Raw genomic sequence first — 25,057 nt, forward strand, 5'->3', positions numbered from 1 at the left:
TCTTTCTTCTCCCGCCGCGGGGCGCCGAGCGGTGCCCAGAGCCCCGCCCCCGAGTGCTCCCATTGGCCAGCGTCCTTCACCCGGCCAGAGCGCCTCCCGGGAAAGGCCTCTGATTGGCCTGCGGCGGTCCACACCCTCCGCGCGGCCCCGCCCCCGGGGTATGCGGCCCGGGCGGTTTCTGGAACGCTCAGTCGCCGCGCGGGGCGGGGATCGGTGTTTGAACCCCGGCTTCGGCTCCTCGCTGTTCGCCGCCGCGGCTCCCGGGACACCTGCTCACTTGTTGGCCCGTCCGGCCTCTCTGGGCTGCCCTGCCGCTCTCGCCCTCGTCTCCCTGCCCGCAGGGTGGGACGCGGAGCTGGACCGGCCCGTCTCCGGACACCGCTGAGCGCCACTGAGCCGTTGCCAGGCGAGATGAGCGCGGACGCGGCGGCCGGGGCACCACTGCCCCGGCTCTGCTGCCTGGAGAAGGGTCCGAACGGCTACGGCTTCCACCTGCACGGGGAAAAGGGCAAGGTAGGCCAGTACATCCGGCTGGTGGAGCCCGGCTCGCCGGCCGAGAAGTCAGGACTGCTGGCCGGAGACCGGCTAGTGGAGGTGAACGGCGAGAACGTAGAGAAGGAGACCCACCAGCAGGTGGTGAACCGCATCCGTGCCTCCCTCAACTCCGTGCGCCTGCTGGTGGTCGACCCGGAGACCGACGAGCGGCTGCAGAAGTTGGGCGTCCAGGTCCGGGAGGAGATGCTGCGTGCCCAGGAAGGGCCCGGGCAGGCCGAACCGTCGGCCGCCGCCGCCGAGGAGCGAGGGGCTGGCGGCGAAAATGAGCCGCCGGCCGCCGCACCAGAGCCTCGCGAGGCCGAGCAGAGCCCTCAGGAGCGGGTAAGTGCGGGCCCGGGCCTCGCGGTGAGGCTGGATGGAACAGGGTGGGAAGGATAAGAGTAGTGGGGAGACCCAGGCGCCCCGGATGCCCAGCCCTGCTCCCCGCCTTGTCTTTCTGAAACTCGTTCTTCGGAGGCGAGACTGCTTCCGCCCGCCGACTGGGCCAACTGGCAGTTACAGCCTTGAGGCTGCGTCCCACGACCCCTACGTCCCATCCCCAGGCTGGGCTGGGACCCTGAGCGCCTTAGGGAGTGAGGGTGAAGGAGGGCGGCTCAAGGAAGCCCAGTCTCCCTTTTCTCCACTCTGTTGGTGGCTATCTGCTCCGATCCTTTGGGACCCCCAATTCCACCCCACCTCCGAGTGGCCAGCTCCCTCCACAGGCCCCTGGGGGTGGCAAATGAAGCGGCCGGACTTCGAAAAGCCGGAGGAATAACCACTCTCTTTCTGTGTGGAGCTGCAGCGGTGGGAGGAGAGGGGAGGGGAGGGGGCCCTTCCCCCCTTCCCCACAGCCCGCTGGCCTGTGTATCATTAACTTCAGCCTGGTGGACTTCATCCTCCTGAAGTCCAGCGTGACTTCTAAGAAAGAAGCTCCACCATCTGCAGGAGATGTGTGGGGGCGGGGCTGAGGGAGGAGGTGCAGGGGCGTCTGGTCCCGGGGTGGTGGCAGCTCTGCCCCCAGGAGGATTTATGATTCTCAGGAATGTGAGGAGTAAGCTAGCTCGTATCTGGGAGCAGGAGGGAAGACCTTGGAGAAGTGGCTGGCTGTGGGGGTGGGGGGCGGGACAGCAGCCAGGAGGTCACCACGGGCAGGTGGTCTTGCCTGGCACCGGCTGTCCCACTCCAGGCCCTGGACAGCAAGCAGGCTGGTTGCTTTCTGCCCACGCTGGGTGTTTATAACCCCAGTCTGGATCAGCTGCAGGAAGGACTTGTACTGAGCCTTCCTTGCCCAGAGAGGGGGGGAGGCCTTAAGGTGAGACTGGAGGGAGGAGGGCCAGGGCCTCCCCTGGGCCTCTTCGGCTTCACCAGCTCTCCACCTGCCGGTAGGGGTGTCCGTGGTACCAGTAGGAGCCTCCCGTGACACAGAAAGGGCACACTTGAGCCTTTCAGTTTGAAGGTGGAGCCTGAGAGGACCAACTGGTTTGGTAGAAGTGAGGTCACCAGGAGCCCTGTCCAGCCGGAGCTGGGTGCTGGGAATGCCAGGGCCACTGGGTGCCCACTTCCTGCAGCTGCCAAGCTGGCCTTGGCAAGGGTGGGGGTGGGGTCAGAGCACCCTGGCAGGGGGTTGACCCCAGGGAGTTGGAACTCATGATCTCTGGTCCCAGACAAATCCAGTTTGAACTTTGTGCCAAGGGCACCTACTTAGCATTCCCGTTTTTGTGTTTTTTTTTTTATGGACTTTAGCACTTGCACAAGTAACCCACACCGCCCCCCCACAAGTTGCAGTCATGTTCAGCTCCTCCCACTGCCCTTCCGGTTTTGCTGCTAGGGGTGGGGGACGCCGAGGCCAGGATGGAGGCTTGACCTTCCACGTGCGCTCCCCTGCCAGGCCGTCTGAGAAGCAGCAGAGGTTGGCTCCCGCTCTCTGGGAGACCACAGAATGGGGTTTCCCCCAAGTGGGCGTGTGACCCCTGCATCCGTGTGTATGCTTTATCCGGCCAGTTCCTCCAGCCATTCCCTGGGACAGCATCACCAGGCCTCTTGGGATTTTGGGTCAACAAGCAAGTCAGAACTTCTCTGAGCCTTGGATCTGCCATCGATAAAATGGGAGCACTGGATTCCAGTGACACCTGCCTTCTCTAGGATTTTACGAATAATAATACGCTTGAGCCCCTAGTGGGTGCTGGACTGAGCTCCTTGTGCGCCCAGGCATTTGAATCCCAGCCACGAGCTGGGATCTCCCTTAGCCTCTGTGTAGCCGCTCAGCAGTGTTAATCCCCTCTGGTAGGAAATTCCTGTGAAATTGGTATGGTGGGCATGCAGGTGACTCACCCTGTCTTCCAAAAAAAAAAGTTAATAGACACAAGAGTTCAGTGTTCCCCAAGAAGACAAGGGGGAGGGTCTGTATAAGGGATACATACAGCTTTCGCATGTTATTGATTACTTTGAATCTGAATTTATTTGTGGGGGCTGTCATGACATCTCCGTTAGTTCTCAGAAGTGGAAAAGGTTTTGGTGGGGAGTTGTCAAGCAGAGAGGGTGGCAGGTGACATCTCATTGGGAGGAGCGGCCTGGGTCAACAACAGTTCAGGACAGAAGGCAAAGGGGTGCTCGTAGCACTGGTCTCAGAGAAAGGAGTGGGGTGCTTCCAGCCTGGCCCACGTCCACCCCAGGGAGGGAGGCGCCACAGCACCTCTGCTCAGCTGTACTCGCGGGGCCACCTTGAGCCAAGTTTCTCTGAGCTTCCATTTCCTCTCGTTTAATTCAGGAGTGACAGCAGCAGCCTCGTGGGGTTGGTGGGTCACATGAGGATGTCTGTTAAGCCAGTAGCTCAGAGCCTCCACTAAGTAAGCACTCAGTGAACACTGGTGGCCAGGCTCTGGGTTAATAAACATTTCACAGTGATGATTACACGCTCACCCAAGGGGGCAGCCGGGCCTGGATCTGCCCCTCCTGTTGGACACGGGCAGCCGTGGCCAAGCCTGGCATCCCTAGATGCTCAGTCTGGGATCACTACTGTTGAGTAATCAGCCCTTCACAATCTGGTCGCCTCCCTCCCGCACTGCCCCTCTCGGACACCCCCAGCCCACTGAGCCACACCAAGGCCGGATTCCCTCCCAGAGTGCCATGCGCTTTGAGCCTCTGCACCTGGTATTCGCACTCGCCGAGCCACCTCGGGCCAAGTTTCTCTGAGCTTCCATTTCCTCTTGTTTAATCTGGGGGTGACAGCAAACCCTTGGGAACCCTCGGCTCCCTAAGACCACTCAGCTCCCAGGTGGCCTTTCCTCTACCCCGCAGGCAACATGAGTTCCCTGTCCTTCCACTTTTCTCACCCCCCAACGCCCAGTATCTGAATCATCTGTTCACCTCTCCCCCCACCTCGTTCAGAGTCCCAAGGGCAACAGCTGTAGCTTATTTACGTTTATCGCCCCGCGCTGTCCAGGCTCAGGGCAGGGAGGGACTCAATAATTTTTGCATGAATGAATGAGTGCTAAACAGCCTTGGGGGACCTTTGTCCTAGGTCATCTCAGCCCAGCCCAGCTGGGCCTGCTTGTGCCTAGAGAGCACACCCAGAGATCGGAATTCCAGATAGAACTTATTGGCTTTTTCTTGTCTACTAGCAGCTTCCATTTTAAAGCCAGAAGTCTGGGAATGCCAGCCCTGCTGGCATCGTTCCCTGCAAGCCTCAGCTTCTTCCTCTGTGAAATGGGGAGGGAGGCTCCCAGCCTGCAGGGTTGTGGGGGAGATTTAATGAGATGATGGGGAGGAAGGGGAGTGTAAGTGCCCAGCTGGGGGGGTGGGTTTCTGCCACACCTGACGCTGATCCCAGAGGCAGAGACCGGGTAGGCACCCTGGGTGGCACAGTGCGGGGAGGGCACAATTCGCTGGCAGCCTCCAACCTTTTTCCAGGTTTCATCTCACACAGAGTTGGAGCCGGCGAGGGCAGAGGGGGATTTGAGCTGCAGGGTGTTTGGATTTGAAAGGGACAGGGTGGGACAGTTCCTGTGTCCGTTGGTTCCTCTTAAACCGTTCCTCTTCTTAAACCGCATACTTGGGATTTCTCATTCCCCAGGGATCACCCCCCACCACCCCCCTTATCTTTGGTTCCTGTTCAATCCTGGAGACATTCTCCTGGAGAGAGGAAAGGGGCTTCTTTCTCAAGGAACCCTGTCATGTCTCCATGGGGGCTCTTCTCTGCCTTCGTAGACTTCCCATCCACCAGCCCCCAAGAAAGTGGAGGGGTTAGGAATTAGGAGAAGAAGGGGCCTCACCAAGGTTATGTGGACGCTGCAAGCCTCTTAGAGAAAGCAGAGCTCTGGTAATAGGAGCTCAAGGCAGAGAAGGAAACCCACATTTCTCCTGAGTCTGCTAATTGCCCGGCCCTGTGCCCTAAAGATAATGATACAAATTCCATTGTTCTTTTTTTCCCCCCCACCACAACCCTGCAAATTAGGTATTATTTTCTCCATTTTGTAACTTGATAAATAATAAATGGTAGCTATTATCTGTGTCTGGCAACATGCTCTGTACTAAACACGCCTTACTTAGCTCAGTGAATCCCCACAACCACCCTGTGAGACAGAGATTGGCCCTACTGTCTGCTTGTCGAGGCTGAGGCTCCATCGGTTCAGGGGGTGGCCCCTGGCTTCTGAGCTAGTGAGCCCTACCTTGCAGCAGGGCGGTGTCTGAGAACCCCGCTCACTCCGACTCTGCCCATCACATTCTGAGCCACACCAGGGCCATCACATAGGCATAAGTTCAGGCTGCTGGAACCAGCTCCCTGTAAGGGTTCAGGGTTCCCAGGTGCTTCTGTCTCCAGGGGACACGGTCAGGAAAGGTGTCAGCCCTGATGGAAGGTGTTGGCCCAAAAGGGGCAGGCTCCAGGGCCCATCCTTCTCGTGTGATGGGCCTGGACGAGAGTGACCCAGTCTGTACCTTCATCTCCAGGGCCTGAGAGCTGCCCTTGCTGGCTCTGGGGCTCCCCTGTAGCACAAAGGACCCCCCCGCCTCCCACCTGCAGAGGTCTACCTTGACTGTTGGGTTAGATCTGGGTTCTAGTATCACTCACAACCGTGGGACTGAGGGCAGAGCTCTGACTTCCCAGGGACAAAGGCTCCAGCCTCTCTCTGCTTGTTATAAGGCCGTGATGCCCAAATGAAATAGCAAAGGCCGTAGGGACGTAGAAATAGTTGAGATTGAGACCTCTGGGGTCTGTAGAATGGGCCTTTCGGCAGCCACTGGCCGCACGTGACTCCTAGCGCTTGAAATGTGCTAGTCGAAATTGAGATGTGCAGTGAAGGATGTACAGACCAAAGGATGTAAAATATCCCATTACTAACTTTTCACTAGATTACCTATTGGGATGATGATATTTTGGATATGTTGTGTTTAAATAAGGTTAAAATTGATTACTTGTGTTTCTGTTTTACTCTTTAATATGGCTGCTGGAACCTTCTAAGTTACCAACATGACTGGCTTCTGTTTCTGTGAGACAAGCTGCTTTAGTTGTTAAGTCGTGCCCAGCTCTTTGCAACCCCGTGGACTGTACCCGCCAGGCTCCTCTGTCCATGGGATTCTCCAGGCAAGAATACTGGAGTGGGTCGCCATTCCCTTCTCCAGGGATTGAAGCCTTGTCTCCTGCTTGGCAGGAGGATTCTTTACCTTGCCGCTCTAGATCTGAGCTCAAAGTCTACCCTCTTCTCCCATCAGCTGCATTTACTTGAGCAATTTATGCCGTCTATTTGAACCCAGCTTTCCTCCACTGTGAAGTGAGGGTGGTAATACCTTCCTGGAAGAGTTATAGTTGGGTCTTAGTGAGAAAATACACTTAAAAGCCCCAGTGTGGTGCTTGGCACGTAGCAAGTGCTCATTAAAGGCCAGCTGCTCTTTGTTATTTCAGTAGAGTCCCAATTTCACAATCTCCAAGAAGGTCCTTACAGAGCCTCTTGGGACCGCCCACGGGAGTTAAATCCAGTGACTTCTGGGAGGAGGGAAAGGGATGAGAAGGGTGACGGGCAGGCAGGCATGGAGCGGCCAGCCTGGACGGTGTCCAGCCAGGCAGCAGCCCAGGTACCAGCCTGCTCCATCCCAGGCTTGCCCAGCCCTGGGGAGACCTGAGCCAAACACTCCATCGGTGTGTCTCTGGCCAGCACCAGGAGAGAAGAGCCAGGGAGGACCTGGCTCAGGGCCCTTGGGGGGCAGTGTCAGAGCGGTAGCCAGCCCCCGCCCCCCCTTATCACCTGGACCCCACCCTGCGAGGCTCCAGAAAGAGGCCTTCCGGCTGAGAAGCAGCGGAATCAAGGGCCAGAGTCCCTTCTTTTTCCACAAAGGGAGGTTGTCTGGGATTCCTCAGTGTGTGCAGACCTTGGGTGGGGGTCTTCTAGGGTGAAATACATGAAGGCACATCGGGGTCAGAGGTCATGGGTCAGTGGCAGCCAAGCCCTTGGTCATCCCTCCCTTTGGGTGAGGAGAGGATGCTTTCAGCCCAGAGCCCTGGACCCTGGCCTGTGGTCTGAGTTCCCGGTCACTCCGCAGCCTGCCCTAAAAGACAGTGCCCGCACGCTGCCCGGTCACACGCGCCCCCCAGGCAGAGCCGCTTCCTCCACCCTGGTTTCCTTGAAGAGCTGGCGCCAGACGCAGGTCTGTCTCCAGAGCAGCCCTGGCCCCTTCCCCCTAGTATCCCCACCCCTCCCCCACCAGAAGGACCAGGTCTCCCTGTCTCCACCGCCCGCCCCCCCCCCCCACCCATCCCCCCTTGCTGAGGCCGATTCCCTGGCTGGGGGCAGGAGGTACCATTCTTATCTTATTTGCATAAAGCCTGGGCTGGGGGAGGGGCAGTGACCAGTCACCTCTGTCCATTCTCCTGGCCACCCTGGTCTTCTGCTCCTCCAGCCCCACCTTTTGGGACCCAGAGCCGGCAAGCCTGTGGGATATTTTCTATAAGGCTCATCACCATGGCATTGGCCAGGGAGGGGATGGCCCAGTGGGGCGTTGGCCCCCAGCCTCCCCTCCCTGGGGAGGAGCAGGGAGTGGCCCTGGCCTGCTCGCTCCCCAGAGACGGTCACCGGGATTAGGTATCGACTTTCCCCAGCCTCCCAGGTGGCTGCTGATGGTGCCTATTGAATTCCGTGCCCGACGCCCCTGGGCCGCGTGGGTGGAGGTGACTGGGCGGCCACTCAGGGGTGGGGCTGGGCTCCCTGGGGGTGGTGGGGAGGTGGTGGAGGAGCAGCCACCAGGCCTGTGCAGGGTTTGGGACCTTCTGAGACCTGGAGAGTGGGAGAAGCCCGCGGGAGAAGAATCTGGAGGCAGTGCTCCTGGAGGGGTCTTTTCCAGAAATCGCTTCTGGTATTGTCCCGGGAGTGAGAGATTCGTCCAGCCCCAGCCTCCCCAGCCCATTTGCACAGACCCTCAGCCACCACTGCCTCGCGGACCCTCTTCTCACTTCTCTGCCAGTCTCCTCACTGAGCAGATCCTGATTTTTTACTTCCAAGCTGCCATGGTCACCCACCTGAGTCTCTAAACACTCTGTGGCCATATTCCCCTCGAAGTCACCCCACCTCCAGCGCAGACCCCTCTGGAGCTGCAACCACAGCTCAAGGCCACTTGTGAGCTCCTGGGGGCCCCATACCAGACCCAGGATATCCTGGAGGGCCCACGTTTCCCCTTGCCCCAGCTCCAGGGGCCCAGGCCCAGAGCAGCGGTGGCCAAACTCTGGCCGGTGCCTGAGCTCTCCGCATCTTCTCAGTGCAGGGCCTCGGGGAGCTGCCCCAGGACTCCAGACAGCACCAGCCTCTGCCAGGCCGGGCTAGGCTCCTTTGATGACTGACTCAGCAGCTGGCAGTGACAGTTCTGGAGGCAGCTGGAGGAGGGGTGGAGAGAAACACGAGAAGGAAGGGGAGCCCCCTGCCCAGTCTGGGGGGGGCAGGTTGGGAAGGTAGGAGCTGGGTGGGGTTCTATAGTAGCCTGAGCACCTCAGAAAATGCCTGGGGTTTCCTGGGCCCCTGGAGGGGGATCTACCACTTCCTGAGATCCTTATGGCCTGGCAGAGGGGCGTGAGGTGCAAAGGACGGGTCCCCAGGCAAGGGTCCCCAGGGTGCCAGGTGCTCCGGATCAGTAAGGGAAGCCACCGGGCCTGCCTGCTCCCAGCTGAGCCGCCCTCTCCGGAAGGAAGCCTGTGGTTTCATCATCTCCCCGCCCCTCGCAGCAGAGGCTGCAGCCTGAGTTTGCAGCTCTTGCCCAAGTGGGCCTCCTCCCGGTCTAGGCTTTGGGTCCTGCCGTGGATGGTGGCAGGGCACACAGGTTTCCAAGTCAGAGCCCCGGGTGGAGTCCTGGCTCCTCTGCCGGAGTGCTCGGGCTATGGGCTTCACGTCTGGGGTCTCACTTTCACCATCTCCAGGATGGGGGTTAGGGCTAGGGTCCTAACCCATGGGAGAGAGGCTCTTTGGAGTCAGGGGCGGCGGGAGGGGCAGAAGACAGCGGGCCACCCTCTGGCTTCCCATGATTCACCCTCCCCGCTTTCTCAGGGTGACAGCGGAGTGCTGCCCACAGAAAGCTGAGCCTCCCCGTGGTGGCAACTGGTCGGACCTGTTCCTGCCCCCCCCCCAGGGCTGGGGGAGGGCTTAGCTTGAGGGGAGAAGAGCCTCACTTACTCCCGGAACTAGATGGGGGGGGCGGGTGGCAACCAACAGGGGGTGGGCATGGGGAGTCCCTGGGGAGTGGGCCCCCCCTCCCCTTTTTCATGCTCACGTAAGTGCCTCTGCCCCTGTCTGGGATGCCCAGATTGGGTAAAGCCAAGCCTAACTGTCACCTCACCCTCCTTCCGGTCTGGGCCTCTTTACACCCCCAATCAACATCCTGAAGCTGAAAGGCCCGCCCAGGCCTCTGAAGGAAAGCAGAGTCACCCTCCCCACCACACACTCCCCATCCTCCGGGGAGCTGAGGGGTGGGGACTGAGTCCACCGCAGGTGGCAGCTGCCTCCTGGGCCCGGCAGGTTGGGGCAGGAGGCCTGTGGGTCCTCCCCGCCCCGCCCCTCCCTTGCCTTCTCTCCCAGCTGGGCAGTGAGGTTTCAGAGCGACCAGCACCCCACCCTCGGAATCTCACCTCTCCGCTTCCTGTGACTGTCTGGTATTAGCAACGATGGGGTGTCCCCACGTGCACAGGGGCTCCCACGTATGTTAACTGGACCTCCTAGCACCCCTGGGAGGCAGGTGGCACTAAGAACGGTCTATAAACAAGGAACCCAAGGCTCTAAGAAGGAAATGACTTGCTCTGGGTCACTGAGCCGGGAAGCTGGAAGCTGGGCCAGGGCCCTGACTTCGGCTTTTGCTCTTTGCCTGGCATCCGGGTGATAATTCCAAACTGGCAGGCTTGGGGGCTGGGGGAGAGGGAACCCATGTCCGTCCGTGGGCTCCGAGCTCAGACCGCCTCAGCTCCCTCCACCATGTAAATGTGCCCTTGGGCCGCAGGCGCTGAAGCTGGGTCGAGGATGGTGGGAGCTGAGGGTCTGAGTGTTTGCACACAGCCTGTCTGTGGGCTCTTGGCGGGTCCTCCCCAGGTCACAGCCGCACGGGGCTCCCCACAGTCCAGCCCTGCTCTCCACCGCCCCCTCCCCATTCAGGCTCCCTGGGATCCAGCAGGCTCTTTGCAGTCTGTCACTACCTTTGTCCTCAGCCTTGCTTCTGCTGGTGGGACGTCCGGGACCCCTGGCTGTACCTCCCTCAGCCCCATGGTCATCTGGCTCCCAGCTCCCTTTAGGTGGGCCTTTTGGCTTGGTGGGGACAAGCCGGGAGTCCATGTAGGCAAGGGAAGGCTTTACTGTAAATATGTAAACCAGCTCTGAGTAACCACCTGCCCTTGCTTCCCCCTGCAGAGAGGAGGGTACAAAAGGGCCGGGGGTCCCCAGTCACTGTCCCAGGTACTCAGGTTGGCAGGGATGCTACCAGGGGAGAAGCAGACCAAGCCATTAGCTGGGAGGGATGAGGTAGCCATCAAAACACCATGACAAAGGGACTTCCCTAGCGCTCCAGTGGTTGACTTGACACGTCTCATGCAGGGGCATATGTTCCATCCCTGGTTGGGTAACTCAGATTTCACATGCCTCTTGGTGTGGCCAAAAAAATATCATGATTAACCTTAGAATGTCAGAAAGGCAGAGACCTGAGCTAGTCTGCTCCCACCCCTCACTTGCCGAAAGAGGGAACAGTGGCATGAACTCAGGAGCAGCTCTGTGCCCAGGGGCACCCAGGCAGGTTGCGGCAGGGCAGGGTCCCTGGCCAGCATTCTCTGGCTGCTGGAGGATCTGAGGAGCCTCCCTCGGTCAGAGGGGATGGGGTCAGGCACAGAGCGGGGAGGGCAGCACCCCAGGCCGGTGTGGAAGAACCACGGCCCCTCCTTTCTCTCCACAGCGCGAGCTTCGGCCTCGGCTCTGCGCCATGAAGAAGGGCCCCAATGGTTACGGCTTCAACCTGCACAGCGACAAGTCCAAGCCAGGCCAGTTCATCCGAGCCGTGGACCCAGACTCTCCCGCCGAGGCCTCGGGGCTCCGAGCCCAAGACCGCATCGTGGAGGTAACGTGAGGCTTCCTGCCCCCTTCCCAGGCTCCTCCTTCCCAATGGCCTCTTCCACGGCAGCCAACATACCACCTGCTCCTTGGTTAGCCCGTGAGGCCTGGACAGCCCATAGATGCTAGAGAGAGGGCGGGAGGGAAGGGGAGAATGGTGGGTGAATGGGCAAGAGGGAAGGAAGGAAAGATGGGGGATTCCCTGGTGGTCCAGTGGTTAGGACGCCACACTTCCACTCCTGGGTCCTTGGTCAGGGAACTAAGATCTCATGAGCTGCGAGGTGCAGCCAAGAAAAAGATTTTTAAAGAAGGAAGGAAAGATGGGTGAACGGATGGATGGACAGATAGAGAGGTGAACTGACTTCTTTCCTGTTTGCACCTCCTATGGGCTCTTCTCGCCGAGCAGACACGCTCAGCGGCCCACAGATCCCGCATCCGTCCAGGGAGCTGCCTGGGCCACGGCCAGTTGCCCGCTCTCCAAGGCCTCCATGCCAGCACGGGGACAGGGCGGGGCTGGGGGCCATGAAATCCGTCCCCCGAGTGAGGCTGGCAGGCACGCTCTTGCACCCTTGTGCTCTGCCGGTCAGAAGAGGAAACATGAACCCAGGGCCTGGGGCAGGTCCCAGAATCTCAGCCTTAGAGCCTCAGAGCTGGAAGATCAGCTCTCCCAAGACGTCTCAGTTTACAGGCGAGCAAACCAAGGCCCAGGCAGGGAAGTACCTAGAAACGCTGGGGCCCAACCCAGGCCTCCCAGACCCTTCCCAAACCGTCTGTCACAGCTGTGTTTGTTCAGTCTTGGCCGGGTATTTTCTTTGGCTTTTCCCACGTGTCCTGCTCCCCATCCGACCGTCAAGTGGGAGGACCACTCGGCCTGGTTCAGGGCTCTACAGGCAGGGGTAGGGGGCTGGGGTGGGCACTGTGTGTTCCCCGATTGCCAACCAGCTCAGCCTTCACCTGCCCCCCGCCCAGAACTGAGACCTATGCAGATAACCTCTGCCCCCACCCACAGGTGAACGGGGTCTGCGTGGAGGGCAAACCGCACGGGGAGGTGGTGTCCGCCATCAAGGCCGGCGGGGACGAGGCCAAGCTGCTGGTGGTGGACAGGGAGACAGACGAGTTCTTCAAGAAATGCAAAGTGATCCCTTCGCAGGAGCACCTGCAAGGTGAGCTGGGCTTGGCAGCCTGAGGCCCCCCTGGGTCAGGAATGTGCTCTGGACTTTATTGGGTCCCACGTGAGGGGAGGCAGGCAGTGTGGGTTGGGGGAGAGGCTAAGGGAGAGAAAGCCGGCGTAGGCAGTAGGTTTCTGCAGATGGAGTATGGCTGGGGGGTGGGGGGTGGGACCCACACAAGGGATGGTGAGATGGAATGGGTTGCTGATTCCGCAGAGGGAGGGGACCCCGCCCGCCCGACTCTACCCGCGGTAAGCACTCAGGGCAGGGCCGATGCAAGGAAACAGTTAACTCTGGGGCGGCTTCCAGCCTTGGCTTGGTCAGATCAGAGTCCAGTGACAGGGGCCCAGTGCCTCCCCTTCCCTTCTCTCAGGTTGTCTTGGAAACCCAGGCTTGCTGGCTCCAGAGAGCGGTGGGTCCCTGGGCCCCTGCCCTCCCCCTCCCCTCCATCACCCTGCCAAGCCTGGCACCTCCCCCGCCCTGGCCTGAGCCAGGACAAGGAGGAGCTGAGCCGCACTGTGCTGCCTGGTCTGGACCTTCTCCCTGGGAAGATGAAGATAGCTCCCAGGGGGGTGGGGGGCGCTGGGTGGAACTTCTTTGGACTGTGCAGTGGGTGGGGCTTCCTTGAGGGTCAGATGTGGAGCACAGGGGTCCACACAGAGGTCTTGCCACAAATCCAGATCGCCAGCTTGGAGGGGCCCAGTGGGTCCTGGGGGTATCCTGGAAGTCCCTAGCAGACTCCGGTCATGGGAGGTGGGTACCACTGTGCCCTTGTCTCCCAAGTTCATGGAAAGCAGGTGAGTCCGATAATCCCCATCCTCATCAGGGGGAAAGCTGAGGCCCCGAGAAATCCCCAGCCTTGCTCTCGGCAGTGTGGTGTGGGAAAGGGAAAGTGCTAGTGGCTGAGTCCCGCCTGACTCTGCAATCCCGTGGTCTGCAGCCCACCAGGCTCGTCTGTCTGTGGAGTTCTCCTAGGCCAGAATACTGGAGTGGGTCACCATGCCCTTCTCCAGGGGATCTTCCTGACCCAGGGATGGAACCCAGGTCTCCTGAATTGGCAGGCGGATTCTCTACCACTGAGCCACTAGGGAGGCCCCGGTGTGGGAAGACACAGCTGAAATCTGGACTCCCCTTGGCTGCTCCTATACCTTCCCCTGCCTCCCCCAGCATCCTTCTCCCCCAACTCCCAAGTCATCAACCCTCTCTCTTCCCCCTGGCTGGGCAGGAAGGGCCCTGGGAACCTCCATGACTGCGGCCTCTGATCAGAGGACCTGCAGAGGGAGGCGTGGGGGCGAGTCCCCTGCCCAGGTGTCCCCCTCCCAAGTGGATGTAACTCTGCATGTCCCCAGCTGCTGCCCCCTGCCCACAGCTGAGCAGCCCACAGCTCACGGGTGAGCAGGGTACAGTGGAGGGTGAGTCAGGGTCCCTGTGTCCCACAGTCCCCTGCCCAGCCACTGTGGGAGGGCTGGATGAGAGGTGTGCCTGCCCCGGTCCAGAGCAAGGAGAAAGACGTACCCTGACCTTAAGCTAAGAGTTCAGAAGAAACCCACCCAGGCTGACCTGAGATGGAACAGCCCCCTTTGCGGCCAGGTGGGGCGTCTACCCTGAGTGAGGCCTGGGAGGGTGACCCCAGGCCGTGTCCCCGCCCTCTGACCCCACCTGCCACCACCGGGTTCCCCCCTGGCTGGGGGACGGCACGCCCAGGACTCTGCCCTGAGCCCTGGGCCCCCCTCCATCCCCACACAGGCCAGGAGGAGTTGGGGTTCTTTAGCAGCTGATGGTCATAACCAGGGCGTGATCCCAGTTATGTTGACACAACCGTCACCTAGGAAGCATTAGAAAAATACTGATTCCTAGGCCTGTCCCAGACCCACTTAGATAAACACCCTGGTGTCAAAGCCCAGGGATCTGTATTTCTAACCAACTTCCTGGGTGGTTGGGAGGCAGCTGCCTGGAATTTCAACCCCGTCTACAACAGTGCTTTTTTCAAACAGCTCCTTACTCATCAGTGGTTCTTGGGATTAATTAAGTAGGCACCTTTTTTCCTTTAGCTTTTTATTTTGTATTGGAGTATAGCCGATTAACAATGTTATGACAGTTTCAGGTGAACAGCTTAGGGACTCAGCCGTACATATACATGTATCCATTCTCTCCCAAACCCCCCTCCCGTCCAGGCCGCCACTTAACACTGAGCAGAGTTCCCTGTGCTGTACAGTAAGTTCTTGTTGGCTATCCACTTTAAATATAGCAGTGTACATGTCCCTCCCCCGTCTTTTTAATCAGACTGAATAGGAAATATCAAAGAGCCTTGTGATGTAGTAAAGGCAAGTTGTTTTGTGAAATGCTACATAGTCTGCGGCTGCTGGGTTGTCAAAATGTCCAGTGTACTATAGTGGGTGGCAGTCAAGAGACTTAAACACTGACCTTGGGGAACAAGGTCGAGTGGTCTACCCAAACCCACGGCCCCCGCCTTCCGCGCCCTGCTCCGTCCACAGCTTCTGACTCACCTGCACTCTTCTCTTCCCCATCCAGGTCCCTTGCCTGAGCCCATTACCAATGGGGAGATCGAGAAGGTAAAAGCAGAGCCTTGATGCTTCTCGGGCTCAGTCCTGGGGCTGCGGGAGGCGGGGGAGGGGGCGTGGTGAGGAGGAGGACACGGTCTGGTTCAGGTGGAAACTTGGTGTCTCCTGGCAGATCCCTCCCGAGCCCCAAGCCGTGTAAGGGCCCCAGCCTGGGGCCGAGGCAGAGGGGACGGGCCGCCTGGCCAGGCCCTCCGCAGCCACCATCCTGGGTGACAGGCCCCGCCTCCAGCTGCCCACCACACAGGAGGCCATTCTTCCCCCCAAGAACAGAGCGGCAGTGTCTGCCCGTGGGCTGCCCAGGCCCTGCTACTTCCAGTCTGGGTTGGGAGAACAAAGCCCCTCCTACCCGGGCCAAAGGGAAGAGGAGGCAGTGGGGACCGGGGGAGAGATGGTGCGGCCCGGTGCCAGCTGGGGCCACAGGAACCCAGGCAGAAGTGGAGTGCCCAGCTGCAGCCCAAGGCCTGGGCTCTGGGACAGCCCCCTCGGGATCAGACCACAGGGCGGGAGGGCTCCTCGGGGTCTGCTCCAAGGCTTCCTTTCTCTGGGGTATCCTGCCGGGGTTGGGGGGTTGTGTAGCAAGAAGGCCCTGAACCACCTGAGCCTTCAGTCACTTCCTCTGTGGGTCTCTCACCCTCCCCCACCTTATTCCCTCGAAGCCCTTCTTGGCTGCTTGGGGGTTAAGATTTCAAGAATCCGGGGTCAAGTCCAAGTAAACAAGTCAGGTGGGCTGCAAGAGACTCAGGGGGCATCACGGGTGTTCCCCACACCGAGCAGAGTCTCCCGGCACCCCCACACCCCAGGAGGCCCCTCCGTGGTCACTGTGCCAAGGAGGAGTCAACCCCAGAGGCTGCCTGGGAGGACGGGGGCGGGGTGAGCCATCCAGCTAATCCCACGAGGGATGGTCCCGCTGCCCTGGATGGTGGAACCCGGCTGCCCTCTGATCCTTGGAAGAATGTGAAAATGTAAATTCCCGCGGGTCCCTGGCAGGCTCAGGCAGCGGGGCTCTGGGGTGTATGGCAGGGCTCAGACCGAGGCCCCATATTCCCCGGGAATGCCCACCCACATGCCTCCTCTCCTTTCTGCACCAGGAGAACAGTCCTGAAGCCCTGGCCGAGACGGCCTCTGAGAGCCCCGTGCCACCCCTGGCAAGAACCGCCTCCAGTGACACCAGCGAGGAGGTACGGCTGGCTGGCTGGGCGGGCGGGGGGTGGCACTGGGTGACAGCAAGTCCATTCCCAGGCCTCGCTCGCTCCTGGCACACCGGCCTGCCGTGGAGGTCACACACTGAACCACGTTCTGTTCTCATGACCTGGCTTCCCAGCGCACGGCCTCAAGGGAGCACCTCGCCAAGGCACTGAGACCCGCTCTCTTGCTCCTCTTTGCAGCTGAATTCCCAAGACAGCCCCAAGAAACAGGACTCCACAGCACCCTCGTCTACCTCCTCCTCATCCTCCGACCCCATCCTAGACTTCAACATCTCCCTGGCTGTGGCCAAAGAGAGGGCCCACCAGAAGCGCGTCAGCAAACGGGCCCCGCAGATGGACTGGAGCAAGAAAAATGAACTCTTCAGCAACCTCTGAGCCGCACCCCCCACACCAGCAAAGCCCAGCCCCACACCCAGTCAACTCCCTCTCCCCCACTTACCCCCAGATCAACACACAAATCAGCACCAGCATCTCCTCTCTCGGCAAATCTGATCTTTGTAGAGAACTATGTTCTTCCCTTACCTCCGACAAGGTGACTGTTTTTCTGTCCTGCCCCAGTCAAAAAGTAGACTCTGTGCCCCTCCTCATTGGATGCTTCAGCCCACCCGCAGTCCCCCGCCACTCTCCTGGGACATCACTGGGACCTCCATCAAGCAAAGATCCTGAGACTGGGCAACAGATTACCTTCCCTCCTGACCCCAAGTGATGACCAGGTCCGGGATCCATCAAGGAAGGACTCTGACCACAGCAACATCCCGGAGTGGGCTGGGGCCACCATTCTCAGAGCTGTGACTTGGGCATCTTATTTTTGATTTTTTAAGTGCAGTACTACAGAGTTTAGAAGGACTTTCGATTCTTGATTAACATGATTTCCCGGGTTGTTGCATCCAGGACGTAGCAGTGGCCTTACCCTTCCTTCAACTTTTTTTTTTCTGCTCCCACCCCTAGAGACCTGGGCAACATGGGGAGGGTTTGGCCACCCCCTGCCCAACCCTGAGCCAGACACAATTGTAAGGAAATTCTTACCCGAAATTCAACTACTTTCTCCAAACCACCTTGGCCTCTGTGTGTTCCTTTGCAGCTCTGTCCATGTGTGTCCCCAGAGTGGCCTATGGCTGAGAGAATTGTCCAGGGCTCCCTGGGACCCCAAGCCCGGAGCCAGAAGTGGGGTGGCTTTAAACAGAGGGCCTTAAGCCTGTAGCCACTGGGTGGCTACGCCATGCTTGAGTCCTGTGGGAGGACCCGCTGGGGCTCCCGTTTGCTTGGCTCACTGGGGCTGCCCTACAGGGATGAGGATCAGGGAAACGGGGAGCTTAGAGCCCACGTGCGCAGAGGGAGGACTCTAAAAGCCACCTCGGATCCCAGGAGCGTTCAAAGGGTCAATCCACAATGGAGCCAGACGGCTTGGCTGTAATCTTTCTGCCTGCAGCCAGAGAGACACAGATTCCCAGGCATGACCCAAGCTGGTGTTCCCGCCCCTCAGATACTCTTATCTTACCTGACCATGGACCTGACTGTGGGGATGGGTAGGACAGACCCGGCCCGCTGGGCCCTGGAACATGCTTGTGGCAGGTGGGGTGGAGGGGACTTTCCAAGGGTGAAAGGCCCTGCTCCTCCACGGGAGGTCCGGGTCTCTATGCTGCTGACCCGAGGGCATCCTGGACAGCTGCCAGCATGGCCTGCAGGGCTCGGTTCATGGGCAGGCCGGAGGAAGGGAAGCAGGCCCTGGGCTGTCCTCCACCCCACCCGGAGGCCACTCAAGCCAGGCTCCTGGGACTGAGGAGAACAAGCAGGGAAGGTCACTATCTGATCATCACTAGAGCTGTTAAGATTAGAATTCCACCATTGGTAAAGAGAAACCTTCCCAAACCCTTACCACGGCACCACCTGCAGCAGTTAGCCTGGGCCTGGCCTGACCCCACTCTCCCTTGCCCCCATCCTGTGCCCCACCAGGCTGGGGAGGGGCCCTCCCTACCTCACCTGCTGGGTGGGGATGCCCTAAGGACTTCTGACTCTGATTAAGCTGGCACAGGTGGAAGGAACGGGTGGCTCAGAGGCAACTGTCACTGAGGGGCCTGGGACCTCAGCAAACAGTTTGCGTGTTAGGTTCAGGTGTGTATTTTAATGATTTTATTTATGGCTGTGCAGGCTCTTCATGCTGCGTGGGTTTTTCTCTAGCTGCGGCGAGCAGGGGCTGCTCTCCAGCGGAGGGGCGTGGGCTTTTCTCTAGCTGTGGCGAGCAGGGCCTGCTCTCCAGTGGCGGGGTGTGGGCTTCTCACCACGGCGGCTCCTCTTGTTGCGGAGCATGGGCTCTGGTGCCCACAGACCTGTTCTGTGGCTCACGTGCTCGAGAGCCCCGGACCAGTGGCTGTGATGCATGGGCTCAGCTGCTCTGCCACGTGTGGTCTTCCCAGACCAGGGGTGGAACTCACATCCCCTGCTTTGGCAGGGGGGCGATTCTTTACCACTGAGCCGCCAGGAAAGCCCTCAGGCGTATCTTAGACTAGTTTTCCATGCTCCTATCTGGTGAGAGAGGCCTGGGAGCCAGGAGTCCTCAGGCACGGTGCTGGCTCTGCCATCCAAAGCTCTGGGGCCTCCAGCGAGCGCCTGCCCCGCCCTCAGTCGTGTCTGACTCTCTGCCCACCAGGCTCCTCTGTCCATGGGATTTCCCAGGCAAGATTACTGGAGTGGGTTGCCATTTCCTTCTCCACAAAAATACCCCAGGTGCCCTCAAAGTTCTTTTTTCCAATTGTGTTTTGAAAGCATGCCACCGGGTTACGACAGGGCGTGATGACAGACAGACGTCAAAGGCTGTCCCGCTGGCTCTGAGGTGCCCAGCTGCCAGTTAAGCGCTCGCTGGTTGCCACGCAGCCTGGCCATCTCAGGTCTGTGCTGCGGGCGCCCCCTCGTGGCCTCGGCATGAGGCCGGGAGAGCGAGGTGCCTTTAGGAGGCCACGGCCTGGGGGCCTCCGCTTCCTCCGGCAGCCCATGCAGCTGAGCAGGAAGCCCAAGCTTCATCGGGGGCGGGGGGTGCTCCAGCCACACGGAGCTGCGTCCAGAACTAACTTACCCTGCCCTCAAAACTGGCTTCAAAAACCAGGACACCCACCACTTTCCCTCCTTCCTTTCCAAACCTCCTGGGGTCACACCCTCCTGCTTCTGCAGGACGACTGAGCACCAAGCGCCCCGCACCGTCGGCCCAGTGAGGAAAGGGCCAGCTGCATGCAGTGCACTACACTCCTGGCCGGAGCCTGGGCGGCCCCTCCGGGGAAAAGGGAGGCCCTGCCGGGTCATAGGCCCCGCTGGTCCCCAGCGCTGCCTCTACCTGCCTCCTCCGCCTGTGGACTCGGGCCATCCACTCCAGTCTGAGTCCAGGTTTGGCAGGACAGGCTAACCCTGGAGTAGCCCAGCCACAGCGGCCAGCCAGAGGAAGGCCAAGGCCGAGTCCAGCCCAGAGTCTGAAGGGCCCCACAAGGAGATTCCCAGCCTGGAGAGGGGCCAGCGCACCCCACACCCCAGGCTCCACACCCCAGGCTCCACACCCCAGGTTGACCTGCGGCAGGGCTCCAGGCTTCCACGCCCATCTGCACGGGGAGGCCTGTCCACGCGGCGGCTGTCAGCAGGGCTCCAGGCTTCCACGCCCATCCGCACGGGGAGGCCTGTCCAAGCGGCGGCTGTCAGCAGGGCTCCAGGCTTCCACGCCCATCTGCACAGGGAGGCCTGTCCACGCGGCGGCTGTCAGCAGGGCTCCAGGCTTCCATGGCCATCTGCACAGGGAGGCCTATCCACGCAGCAGTCAGCAGGGCTCCAGGCTTCCACGCCCATCCGCACGGGGAGGCCTGTCCACGCAGCAGCTGTCAGCAGGGCTCCAGGCTTCCATGCCCATCTGCACAGGGAGGCCTGTCGACGCAGCAGTCAGCAGGGCTCCAGGCTTCCACGCCCATCCGCACGGGGAGGCCTGTCCACGCAGCGACTGTCAGCAGGGCTCTGACGCCCCCTCTCTGTAGGGCTTCTCTTGCACGTGGCTAGTCTGCTCTAGAAGCCACTGCCGCTCCGGCTCACTCATCATCAGTCTGAGCGTCACCTCCTGGAAGACACTGCTCACAGCCACCTACATGCGCCAGGGACAGAGCAGGGCCGGGCCGGCTAAGTTACAGACCCAGGTCCGAGCACCACCGGGCCCCCCGCCCAGACCCAAGCCTCACCCTCTCACCAGCACCAGCCTCACCTGCTCAAAGTGAAGCTTTTGGAACATCCGGATGCTCGGTTCATTTCCTTGCCCAATTTTAGCCTCAAACTTGGTCAGACCTAGCCTGGTCACTCCTTTGGAAGGAATCAAAGAGGGTAAGCTGCAATATGAATCCCCCCGCCCCTCCTCCAAGGACCCTCCACCCCACCTGCCCCCACCCCTGGGCCTGAAGGTTCACCCCCACCCCTCTCCTTCCCCTGGGACCGCCTGCCCGGCCCGCCTCACCATAAAGCATCATCATGAGGACGGCCTCCGTGCCCAGGCCCTGGCCCCTGCAGCTGGGCTCTAGGAGGAATGACAAGAGTCACTGACACTGCATGCCTGGCTCACAACCCTAGGAAGCTTGCAAATACAGGTACCATTCTGCAGATGAAGAGACAGAGGCCCAGAGAAGTTAAACGACTTGCCCAAGGTCTCACAGATCAACAACACTCAGCAACCTGACCCCAAAACTGACCCCTTCAGCTCAGCGTGCTGCCCCACGAGCACGTGCGCACAGCCCTTTAAAAAGAGGCTGAGGACCACGATGGACACAGAAACGGGGGCTCCTCACACAGCACAGGAAGATGCTCCAGGGAAGAGCACTAATTTTGGGGGGTCCCCAGTCCACCCCAAAGATGGGGCAGACTGCAGCCTGCAGATCCTAAAGCCAAAGGTTAAGTTCACACCCACGCATGAGATGGGAATAAAATGAACCACCGAGGGTGAGCTGCGCGGCTAACAGGGTGCCAAGTGGTGGTCTGCCAGGCCAGGTGCTGGGCTCACCAAGGCCAGGGCCTTGCACCGAGCTCTTTCCGCAGCTTTAGGTTCAGCGGATCTGAGAACCAGAGGGGAAGGAAGGCAGGGCCAGGTGGCACGAACCTGCAATCATGACCTCGATCTCCCCCAAGGAGGGGTCCCCGAGATCCGTGAGGAAGAGGTTCACATCTCCCGCCATGCAGCTCTCTTCGCTGGTGCCCGACTGGGCCAGCCACTTCTCTGCATCCAGCACAATGAAGGTACACTCTGAGGACGGGGGATGGGGTCGTCACCTTCTCCCCACAGGAGGGCAGAGGCCAGTCTTCCTACCTGAGCCAGAGAATCAGCCCTGTCTCTGAGTCTGGCAGAAAAGGGGAGCTGGCGCTTCCTCCCGCTGATTACAAAGCATGAAAGTGGCCTCCTGCAGGAAACAGTGGCCTTCTGCAAACAGTGACTGCATTCTCAGAGGGGGATGCGACACAAAGACCGCACTGGGCTTGCAGCAAGGGGCGCGAGGGGGTGCGGCCTGACTTACAGCCAGAGCCCCACAAGCTTTCCTTTCTCTAAATCCCTCCAGGCCCGGTGCAGTGAGTGGGGAAGACAGCAGAAGCATGAGCCCCCACCCTCAGGGTCTGGCTTCAGGGGGTGTCACAGTCTCAGGGTTTCAGGCACCTCCCCAGCTTTCCACAAAGTGCTTTTTTTGGCAACCCTTCTGGGGGCCCAGAGGGGAATGGGAAAGGGAGGGAACCCAGGACAGCCTCTGGAATCAGCCCTCCCACAACCGGCCCGGCCCAGGCCTCCTCCGCTGCTCACTGTCCACGTCTTCCCGCCAGCTGCGCTGCATCGCGTACTCCTGCTCCAGGGTCAGCGGCTCTGAAGCCGTCAAACGCTGCAGCTCCTCTGATTTCATCCACTCGTGGTACCTACAGGGGCAGAGGGGCACCCTTCAGCAAGCAGGACCCATTCAGAAGCCTAAGTCTTGACGTTTTATGAGATGAAGAAACGGATGCTTGAGAGGCAAACCCCTAGGGCTAACAGAGGGCCAGATAAGACCCAAGAAAGGGTTATAATGGCTCCTATGGCAGAAGGCCGCAGGCCCAGTAGCCAGAGACAGCAGGAGCCAGTCCTATCTGTCCAGCCTCCTCTCCTGTCTCAGGGGTCAGTGCAAGGAAGCAGTCGGAAGCTAAACATTCCTCAAATTCCTGAGGAGATATAATGGCAAGCCAAACTCAGCAAAGAAGCCTGGACAGATCTCCACAAGGGCGGAGCACCAGAAACCCCCCCAAAGGAAAACTACAAGCCGGGAATACATGTCCACAGCACCAGCAGCCCCCTCTACCAGACATTCGCCAACTGCCTCCACAAGAGCCCCACCCTGAGACTCATTTCTGGCTGTCCCGAACAACAGATCTCACAACAGCCCGGCGGCTCAGCTTTACAACAGGTTAGCACTCAGTCTCCAAGAACTGAGCCTATGTACAGGCACCAGGGGTGTGGCACTCTTTTACAACCAGGAGAGAAGACAATACTTTTTCTTCCTTACCCACATGTAGCTTACAGAAAGGAATTCCTTGCTGAAAGGTCAAAAAGGAAGCTGAGGGGTGGGGTGAAAGGGAGAAATAGGAGGACTGGTGACTTCCTCCAGGGAGGTCACTGCACTCTGCTTCAGTTTTCACTTTTTCCTATCTGCAATGACTTCTCGCACAAATGTGTCTCCTCCTCAGAGAAAAACAGCCTCTGAGATTTGGGCTAAGACAGGCTGACCCTCCTCGCCGCACCTCGGAGAGCTGGCTTGCAGCCCATGTCCGGGAAGTGGTTACCTGGGCACATGCTCTGAGGTGTAGGGGACCAGCACCACCTTCTTCCCCAGCAGCAAGGTGTTCTGATTCAGCCTCATGGTAGCAGCCTGCAGCTAGCGGGGAGGGCAAAGATTTCAGCACCTGAGTTTCCTCCCACTTAGTGTGGGAGCCTGGGCTCTCAATTCGCTAAACGCCTCCTGGGGCTAAGATATCAGAAGAGAGAGAGAGCCGCCATCCTTCTTCCTTTCCAAACCCTTTGCAAGGAGAGGAACCGGGCTGGTGCAAGATAATTAAACAATCCCGGACTCGCATCTCAAGGAACCTTCAAGCATGGGCTGTCCCTTCCATCCCATCACCCAGAAGGCCTCACACCCAAGCACCAAGATTTATCACCGAAACTCCCATCACTTGTCCCAGTCCTAAGACGCCGCCCCATACGGTTCATTTTCTGCCGCGTCTTAAACCTGTTTCCAACCCCTTTTCCCAGAGAACGACCCCGGGGCTCTCGCGAGCCATCCGGGCCCCATCCCGGGCCACTTTCGAGGGAGGCTGGCTGAAGGCCTCGATCGCCTGCCCTTTGTGAGGGGCCATAGGCTACGCTTCTCGAACCCCACGGCCACTGGGGTCCCCGGGACGGCTAAATCCACAGTCGCTCCTCGGCCCGGAGAGGCGCCCACCTCTCGCACCCGACCCCAGCTTCCTCCCCCGGGCCGACGGCCGCCCTCACTCACGCGCGTAGGCGCGCGCCCCGCCCATTTCCGCCCCGCAGAAGGCGGCCGCCGAGGCGCGAGCAGCCCCGCCCCCGCCAGGAACCCAATCCTCGCCGCGCGCCCCGCTCACTTCCGCTTTGTCGACGGCGGCCGCCGAGGCGCGCGCAGCCCCGTAAGCCCCGCCTACTTCCGCCCCGCAGACGGTGGCCGCGGAGGCGCGAGCGCAGCCCCGCCCCCGCGAGGCGCCCAATCCGCGCCGTGCGCCCCGCCCGCGGCGCGCGCGGAAAAGGTGGGCTCCCGGCGCGGGCGCATGCGCGCTGCGGGCGCTGGTGCGGGACAGCTGGCGCCGGTCGCAGCCCCGGGGATCGCAGGAGGCGGCCGCGGTGGCCCAGAGCTGGCTTCGCTGCAGGTGTCGGGGCGAGAGGCTGGGGTGGGCTGGGGTCGTGCCCGACTCGGGGCTCCTTCAGGAGAGGGGAGGAAAATGGGGAAGAGGATAGGAGAGGAGCGAGAGCCCCAGGGCAGGTTGGGGGACGTGGAGCGGAGGCCCTAGACGGGGCTCTGGGACAAGGAGTTGGGTTGGAGGGGTGAGCTCGGAAAGCCCCCAGCCCCTTGCAAGCCCCAGGCGGAGGAGGCAGTTATTTGGCTGCCCTCTTGCGATCGTGAGCTCGCTGTTGCTGGCATTGAATGGGGATAACCAGAGTGTGTTGATGAGACCCTTGTGCTGGGTGAGACTTAGTGGCATCCGAGGACCCTTAAATCACTTGCAGTCTGAGCAGCAATGAATACGTGTCCTGCACAGCCAGGGAACGGTAGAAAGAGACCACCCAGGTGTCATTATCATACAGGGAGATACTTCTGTCCCAGCTGTCTGGTGCCAGATGTTGAGGCCATAAAGTGTCAGTGGCTCAGTTGTGTCCGATTCTTTACGACTCCACGGACTGTACCCTGCCAGGCTTCTCTGTCCATAGGATTTTCCAGGCAACAATCCTGGAGTGGGTTGCCATTCCCTTCTCCAGGGGATCTTCCCAGCCCAGGGATTGAACCCATGTCTCTTGCATTGCAGGCAGATTCTTCACTGTCTGAGCCACCCAGGAAGCCCCTGAGGCCTTAAGCGTCTGATTAAAGGATGGGGAGGGGGTGGCCCTGCAGGTATCCCCACCCGCTGTCTAGGTCCATGAGAAAGCTGAAGTCTGTTCTTTTTCCAGGGAGCCGCAGCAGCTGCCGCCCCAGCGAGGAAGAAACGTTGACCGCCGAGGGACCCTTCCTCACTTTGGGAAATGGCAGGCGACATCACAGAGACCGGGGAGCTCTATTCTCCCTACGTGAGTTTCACTTTTGGGGCCTAATTTGGCCACATCGGTGCCCTTGGCTTCTAGTGAAGCACACTGCTTCCTGTGGACTGTGCTTGTGAGCCCAGCGGCTTTCACGGCTGGGGTCTGGGAACCCAAGTCAGCAGCAAGCTACGGCGAACAGAGGATGAGAGTCAGATCTGTTAACTCTTCACATGTTGAT

At 60.0% G+C, this 25,057-nt stretch overlaps 3 protein-coding genes across 6 annotated transcripts in view; 2 read left to right on the forward strand and 1 right to left on the reverse strand.

Moving 5' to 3' along the window:
• The first annotated feature begins 156 nt into the window (after nucleotides 1-156).
• On the forward strand, nucleotides 157-17,103 carry NHERF1 (NHERF family PDZ scaffold protein 1). Its single transcript, XM_055575071.1, has 6 exons — nucleotides 157-876; nucleotides 10,939-11,100; nucleotides 12,103-12,256; nucleotides 14,795-14,835; nucleotides 15,933-16,022; nucleotides 16,230-17,103. Exons 1-6 carry the CDS (start codon nucleotides 412-414, stop codon nucleotides 16,422-16,424), a joined length of 1,107 nt encoding a protein of 368 aa, XP_055431046.1. The 5' UTR covers nucleotides 157-411; the 3' UTR covers nucleotides 16,425-17,103.
• A 1,061-nt stretch (nucleotides 17,104-18,164) lies between these two features.
• On the reverse strand, nucleotides 18,165-23,654 carry NAT9 (N-acetyltransferase 9 (putative)). 2 transcript variants are annotated; one of them, XM_055575073.1, is made up of 7 exons: nucleotides 23,567-23,654; nucleotides 22,857-22,948; nucleotides 21,850-21,959; nucleotides 21,160-21,303; nucleotides 20,524-20,583; nucleotides 20,278-20,372; nucleotides 18,165-20,160 (listed from the first exon to the last, which is right to left on the reverse strand). In XM_055575073.1, exons 2-7 carry the CDS (start codon nucleotides 22,931-22,933, stop codon nucleotides 20,026-20,028), a joined length of 621 nt encoding a protein of 206 aa, XP_055431048.1. In that variant the 5' UTR covers nucleotides 22,934-22,948; nucleotides 23,567-23,654; the 3' UTR covers nucleotides 18,165-20,025. The 2 variants fall into 2 exon arrangements, with proteins under 2 accessions (XP_055431048.1, XP_055431047.1); XM_055575072.1 differs by having other exon boundaries at nucleotides 23,513-23,578.
• Nucleotides 23,655-23,816: 162 nt separating this feature from the next.
• The window catches only part of TMEM104 (transmembrane protein 104), a 53,053-nt gene continuing 51,812 nt past the window's right edge, over nucleotides 23,817-25,057 (forward strand). For 2 of the 3 annotated variants that reach the window (XM_055575076.1, XM_055575078.1), the window contains exons 1-2: nucleotides 23,817-23,954; nucleotides 24,751-24,867. In XM_055575076.1, coding sequence (XP_055431051.1) covers nucleotides 24,823-24,867 — 45 coding nt within the window. In that variant the 5' untranslated portion in view covers nucleotides 23,817-23,954; nucleotides 24,751-24,822. The remainder of the gene's footprint in view (nucleotides 23,955-24,750; nucleotides 24,868-25,057) is intronic. The other variant, XM_055575077.1, reaches the window with a different exon arrangement.

The sequence above is a fragment of the Bubalus kerabau genome, chromosome 4, assembly GCF_029407905.1.
Source record: "Bubalus kerabau isolate K-KA32 ecotype Philippines breed swamp buffalo chromosome 4, PCC_UOA_SB_1v2, whole genome shotgun sequence".
In the NCBI taxonomy this organism is placed as follows: domain Eukaryota; kingdom Metazoa; phylum Chordata; class Mammalia; order Artiodactyla; family Bovidae; genus Bubalus; species Bubalus kerabau.